At 43.8% G+C, this 7,073-nt stretch overlaps 1 protein-coding gene across 1 annotated transcript in view; it reads right to left on the reverse strand.

Annotated features, from left to right (window-relative positions):
- The window catches only part of rtn4rl1a (reticulon 4 receptor-like 1a), a 173,962-nt gene extending 172,649 nt beyond the window's left edge, over positions 1 to 1,313 (reverse strand). Inside the window, exon 1 of the mRNA XM_021590342.3 lies at positions 520 to 1,313. Coding sequence (XP_021446017.3) covers positions 520 to 532 — 13 coding nt within the window. The 5' untranslated portion in view covers positions 533 to 1,313. The remainder of the gene's footprint in view (positions 1 to 519) is intronic.
- Positions 1,314 to 7,073: the final 5,760 nt, after the last annotated feature.

Raw genomic sequence — 7,073 nt, forward strand, 5'->3', positions numbered from 1 at the left:
AGACACCACAACAACACATAAAGAGAGACCAAACTTCTGTTCTCAGAATGTTTTAAAAACCTTCAGTTTTACTGGTCAGAAAATTTACTGGCATGTTACTACATGTTTCCCACAACTTCCAAGGAACCAAATGTGCTAGCTGGGAAGCTATACACACACCTCTATGCAGACCTTTCTGTGGACTAGACACAAGCGCGCAGGATATACACACACAAGCGCGCACATACACCTGGATATTTGAGAAACACTGTAGTCGACAGTAGAGCCTACACATATACCTACCACACAGAAGGGATACACATAATCCCAAATGCATATCGTGATAGAACGCTAGTCTACTGTAGGTTGGTCATCAACAACAGATATTCCCAAAACTGTCGTAATCCATGCAGCAACATATCATAGTCAAAGACATTCCCAATAACCCACTGTAAATGTGACAAATTCACAAGAAACAAAAAAACAAATGGCAGATTAAACACTACAGCGATATAGGCTCACAAAAAATATTTGTTTTACCTCTTCCAAACATGACGGCGAGTGTTCTACCGGTCTAGTATCCCAGTTTGAGTTCCATCCTGCTTGGACGTCTCGGGGAGAATGTAGGTTTCTCGTCTGGTACTCCGCAATAAAACTGCCAGTTTGATTTTTGAACCGTTTTGGATGAATCCTTTGATCGTTGGTGATTTCGTCGTCCCTCGCGAATCACTGTTACATTTCCTCTGGTCTGAAATGAACAGTGTTGACAGGCAGAGTTGAAAACACACCCGCAGATATTCCGATATAGACGAAGTTAAATCATCTGGAAGAATCTATTCAAGATGCCCTATCTATCCATAAACACACTGCAGGCGCTTCTGTTTTGCCGGTGTCGCACGCTGTAAACTCGGCTCTTTATGGACACCTGAGCTTTTTAATTCTAGCCCACTGTAGCCTAGTCTTTATTCAAGCAATTCGGTTGAAAAGAGAAAGCTATAACTTTCTCGCTGTCGTCTGAATGTTATGTGGCACAAATAGATGAATACCCGTTATGGAAGACCGTTTACCTTTGCCATTCCGAGCTTTTAGCTCTCGAAATTGACAAAACAATATATCCATTCCCCAAAAAGCACTTGTTATTGGACAAGGCAGGAAAGCGGAATGGGTCAGTGCCTTCTCCGGTCTCCGTTACTGGCTGGCTCGCGGCAGCCCTTTCAATCTCCCTTCTCTCGAGGAGATGATCTGACGGATGACGAGAACAGACCGTGGAGCGTGCGCCGCGTCTCTCCCCATAGCACTGAGATTTTCTCTCTCTCTCTCTCTCTCTCTCTCTCTCTCTAAATAAGCATAAATATGGGTTGTATTTACAATGGTGTTTGTTCTTCACTGGTTACCCTTTTCTTGTGGCAACAGGTCACAAATCTTGCTGCTGTGATGGCACACTGTGGTATTTCACCCAGTAGATATGGGAGTTTATCAAAATTTGATTTGTTTTCGAATTCTTTGTGGATCTGTGTAATCTGAGGGAAATATGTGTCTCTAATATGGTCATACGTTGGACAGGAGGTTAGGAAGTGCAGCTAAGTTTCCACCTCATTTTGTGGGCAGTGAGCACATAGCCTGTCTTCTCTTGAGAGCCAGGTCTGCTGACGGCGGCATTTCTCAATAGCAAGGCTATGCTCACTGAGTCTGTACATAGTCAAAGCTTTTCTTAAGTTTGGGTCAGTCACAGTGGTCAGGTATTCTGCCACTGTGTACTCTCTGTTTAGGGCCAAATAGCATTCTAGTTTGCTCCGTTTTTTTCGTTAATTCTTTCCAATGTGTCAAGTAATTATCTTTTTGTTTTCTCATGATTTGGTTGGGTCTAATTGTGCTGCTGTCCTGGGGCTCGTTCACAGCTTTGTGGAAGTTACCTGTGGTGCTGATGTTTAGGCCGATGTATGTATAGGTTTTTGTGTGTTCTTGTGTGTTCAATTTGTATTTGTGGTCCTGGCGACTGGACCTTTTTTGGAACGCCATTATTTTGGTCTTACTGAGATTTACTGTCAGGGCCCAGGTCTGACAGAATCTGTGCAGAAGATCTAGGTGCTGCTGTAGGCCCTCCTTGGTTGGTGACAGAAGCACCAAGCTGCATCCCTGTCTCACCCCACGACCCTGTGTGAAGAAATGTGTGTGAATTTTGCCCATTTTAACCGCACACTTGTTATTTGTGTACATGGATTTTATAATGTCGTATGTTTTACCCCCAACACCACTTTTTATCAATTTGTATAGCAGACCCTCATGCCAAATTGAGTCAAAGGCTTTTTTGAAATCAACAAAGCATGAGAAGACTTTGCCTTTGTTTTGGTTTGTTTGGTTGTCAATTAGGGTGTGCAGGGTGAATGCATGGTCTGTTGTACGGTAATTTGGTAAAAAGCAAATTTGACATTTGCGAAGTACATTGTTTTCATTGAGGAAATGTACGAGTCTGCTGTTAATGATAATGCAGAGGATTTTCCAAGGTTACTGTTGACGCATATTCCACGGTAGTTATTGGGGTCAAATTTGTCTCCACTTTTGTGGATTGGGGTGATCAGTCCTTGGTTCCAATTATTAGGGAAGATGTCAGAGCTAAGGATGATGTTAAAGAGTTTTAGTATAGCCAATTGGAATTTGTTGTCTGTATATTTGATCATTTCATTAAGGATACCATCAACACCACAGGCCTTTTTGGGTTGGAGGGTTTTATTTTGTCCTGTAACTCATTCAAGGTAATTGGAGAATCCAGTGGGTTCTGGTAGTCTTTAATAGTTGATTCTAAGATTTGTATTTGATCATGTATATGTTTTTGCTGTTTATTCTTTGTTATAGAGCCAAAAAGATTGGAGAAGTGGTTTACCCATGCATCTCCATTTTGGATAGATAATTCTTCGTGTTGTTGTTTGTTTCGTGTTTTCCAATTTTTCCAGAAGTGGTTAGAGTCTATGGATTCTTCATTTACGTTGAGCTGATTTCTGACGTGCTGTTCCTTCTTTTTCCGTAGTGTATTTCTGTATTGTTTTAGTGATTCACCATAGTGAAGGCATATACTCAGGTTTTCTGGGTCTCTATGTTTTTGGTTGGACAGGTTTCTCAATTTCTTTCTTGGATTTTTGCATTCTTCATCAAACCATTTGTCATTGTTGTTCATTTTCTTCGGTTTTCTATTTGAGATTTTTAGATTTGATAGGGAACCTGAGAGGTCAAATATACTGTTGAGATTTTCTACTGCCAAGTTTACACCTTCACTATTACAGTGGAACATTTTACCCAGGAAATTGTCTAAAAGGGATTGAATTTGTTGTTGCCTAATTGTTTTTTGGTAGGTTTCCAAACTGCATTCCTTCCATCTATAGCATGTCTTAATGTTACTCAGTTCCATTGACTTTGATGCCTCATGATTGAGTAGTGCTCTGTTCAAGTAGACTGTGATTTTGCTGTGGGCTGATAGGGGTGTCAGTGGGCTAACTGTGAACACTCTGAGAGACTGGGTTGAGGTCAGTGATAAAGTAGTCTACAGTACTACTGCCAAGAGAGGAGCTATAGGTGTACCTACCATAGGAGTCCCCTCGAAGCCTACCATTGACTATGTACATACCCAGCGTGCGACACAGCTGCAGGAGTTGTGACCCATTTTTGTTGGTTATGTTGTCATAGTTGTGCCTAGGGGGCATATGTGGGAGGGAATGCTGTCACCTGCAGGCAGGTGTTTGTCCCCGTGTGCTGAGGGTGTCAGGTTCTTGTCCGGTTCTGGCATTTAGGTCGCCACAGACTAATACATGTCCCTGGGCCTGGAAATGATTGATTTCCCCCTCCAGGATGGAGAAGCTGTCTTCATTAAAGTATGGGGATTCTAGTGTGGGGGATATAGGTAGTACACATGAGGACATTCTTCTCTGTTAAGATAATTTCCTTTTGAATTTCTATCCAAATGTAAAATGTTCCTGTTTTGATTAATTTAATGGAGTGAGTTAGGTCTGCTCTATACCAAATTAGCATACCCCCTGAGTCCCTTCCCTGTTTCACACCTGGTAGTTTGGTGGATGGGACTACCAGCTCTCTGTAACCTAGAGGGCAACCAGTGGGTCCATCTCTCTCTCTCTCTCTCTGCCTGCCTGTCTGTCTAGCTGCCTCTTTGTCTTTCAGTGTATCTATCTAGATGTCTGCCTATCTAGATGTCTGCCTCTCTGTCTGACTATGTATCTGTCTGTCTGTCTGTCTGTCTGTCTGTCTGTCTGTCTGTCTGACTGCCTGTGTTTGTCTGGCTGTCTGACTCTCTGCCTCTCTGCCTCTCTGTCTGTGTGCCTATCTGCCTGTCTGTCTCCCTTTCTGGCTGTATATCTGCCTGTCTCTCTGCTCCTCTGTACGACTGTCAATTTGTCTATCTGTCTGTCTGTCTGTCTGTCTGTCTGTCTGTCTGTCTGTCTGTCTGTCTGTCTGTCTGTCTGTCTGTCTGTCTGTCTGTCTTCCTCTCTGTGTATCTTTCTGCCTATCTGTCTACCTCACTCTGCCTGTCCGTCTGTCTGTCTGCCTGCCTGCCTCTGCTCCTCTGTATGACTGTCTGTCTGTCCTTCTGTCTGTCTGTCTGTCTGTCCTTCTGTCTGTCTGTCTGTCTGTCTGTCTGTCTGTCTGTCTGTCTGTCTGCCTGTCTGTTTGTCTGGCTGTCTGACTCTCTGTCAGTCTCTCTGCCTCTCTGTCAGTCTGTCTGTCTGTCTGTCTGTCTGTCTGACTGCCTGTCTGACTGCCTGTCTGTTTGTCTGGCTGTCTGACTCTCTGTCAGTCTCTCTGCCTCTCTGTCAGTCTGTCTGTCTGTCTGTCAGTCTGTCTGTCTGCTCCTATCTGTCTTTCTGTCTGTGTGCCTATCTGCCTGTCTGTCTCCCTTTCTGGCTGTATATCTGCCTGTCTCTCTGCTCCTCTGTATGACTGTCAATTTGTCTGTCTGTCTGTCTGTCTGTCTGTCTGTCTGTCTGTCTGTCTGTCTGTCTGCCTCTCTGTGTATCTTTCTGCCTATCTGTCTACCTCACTCTGCCTGTCTGTCTGTCTGTCTGCCTGCCTGCCTCTTTGTCTGTCTGTCTGTTTGCCTGTCAGTCAGATTATCTGTTTGTCTTTATGCCTCTCTGTCTGCCTACCTGCCTGTCTGTCTGTCTACCTGTCTCTCTCTCTGTCTGTCTGTCTGTCTGTCTGGCTGGCTGGCTGGCTGTCTGTCTGTCTGTCTGTCTGGCTGTCTGTCTTTCTGCATCTCTGTCTGCCTACCTGTCTGTCTGTCTCTCTCTGTCTACCTGCCCACCTATCTGTCTGTCTGTCTGTCTGTCTGTTTGCCTGTCAGTCAGCCTACCTGTCTGTCTTTCTTCCTCTCTGTCTGCCTTTCTGTCTGTCTCTCTGCCTGTCTGTCTGTCTGCCTGCCTACCTATCTCTCGCTATCTGTCTGTCTTTCTGCTGCTCTGTCTGTTTATATGTATGCATGTCTTTCTGCCTATCTATCTAGCTGTCTGTCTGTCTACCTACCTACCTCTGTCTGCCTCACTGTCTTTGTCTGCCTGTCTGACAGCTTTCCTCTGTCTGCCTCTCTGTCTGTCTGTCTGTGTCTGCCTACCTATGTCTGTCTGTCTGTCTTTCTGTCTCTGTCTAGATATATATATATATATACATATATAGTCTGTCTATCTGCCTCTCTGTCTGTCTGTGTATATATAGTCTGTCTTTCTGCCTGTCTATCTATCTCAATGTCTGTCAAATTCACGAGAATTTGTATCCCAATGGTTGAACTCAACTATCACCATAGCTTTGACCAATTCCCAGAAGTTTGTAAGACCCTGATTAATGAAGAATTAGACAAAGCCCACAGTCTGCAATATATCAATCCTTTATTCAGAGAGTACTCTGAAGTCGAAAATGAGAACACAGTCATTTTATACTTCCCACACACACACACACACACACACACACACACACACACACACACACACACACACACACACACACACACACACTCTTCTGCAAGTCTAGCCATTTCTAGCTGTTCCTCTCCTCCCTAGATTAAAGGGGCCTTGGAAGGGGCCTCTTTTCAGTTTTCAGAGTTGTCTCACCTACACATTTCTCACCTTGCTACATAGTAACACAATGTTTTTTGTCTTAACTTGCCTTACATACACATTATTGGATTATAGTCTTATAATTCTAATACAGTTCACACAGTTAAATACGTTTCAGGGGGGAATTCTCTAGTCATTACTTTAAACATACAAATTCCTTTATCAACCTGTCTGTCTGTCTGTCTGTCTGTCTGTCTGTCTGTCTGTCTGTCTGTCTGTCTGTCTGTCTGTCTGCATCTCTGTCTGCCTATCTGTCTGTTTTTCTGCCTCTGACTGCCAGTCAATATGTCTGTCAATATGTATGTCTTTCTGCCTGTAAATCTGTCTGTCAGCCTATCTGCCTGTCTGTCTGTCACTCTGGCTATCTGTCTGTCTGTCTGTCTAACTATCTGTCTTTGTGCCTCTTTCTAACTGTCTGGCTCTCTGTTTATCTATGTGTTTGTTTGTCTGCCTATCTGTCTGTCTGTCTGTCTGTCTGTCTGTCTGTCTGTCTGTCTGTCTGTCTGTCTGTCTGTCTGTCTGTCTGTCTGTCTGCCTGCCTGTCTGTCTGTATCTGTCTGTCTTTCTATCTGTCTGTGTGCCTATCTGCTTGTCTGACTGTCTAGCTGCCTTTCTAACTGCCTTTCTGAATAGCTGCCTGTCTGTCCACCTGTCAATTTGTCTGTCTGCCTATCTGTCTTTCTCCCACTGTCTCTCTGTCTGCCTGGCTGTCTCTGTCTGTTTTTCTGTCTCTCTCCCTGTCTGCCTATCTGTGTCTGCCTCTCTGTCTGTTAATATGTCTGTCTGTCTTTCTGCCTGTCTATCTGCCTCTCTGTCTGTCTGTCTGTCTGTCTGTCTGTCTGTCTGTCTGGCTGTCTATCTATCTAGCTGTATGTCTACCTACCTACAGTTGAAGTCGGAAGTTTACATACATCTTAGCCAAATACATTTAAACTCAGTTTTTCACAAATCCTGACATTTAATCATTTTAAAAATTCCCTG

The sequence above is a fragment of the Oncorhynchus mykiss genome, chromosome 29, assembly GCF_057628025.1.
Source record: "Oncorhynchus mykiss isolate SJ-2025 chromosome 29, ASM5762802v1, whole genome shotgun sequence".
Classification (NCBI taxonomy): domain Eukaryota; kingdom Metazoa; phylum Chordata; class Actinopteri; order Salmoniformes; family Salmonidae; genus Oncorhynchus; species Oncorhynchus mykiss.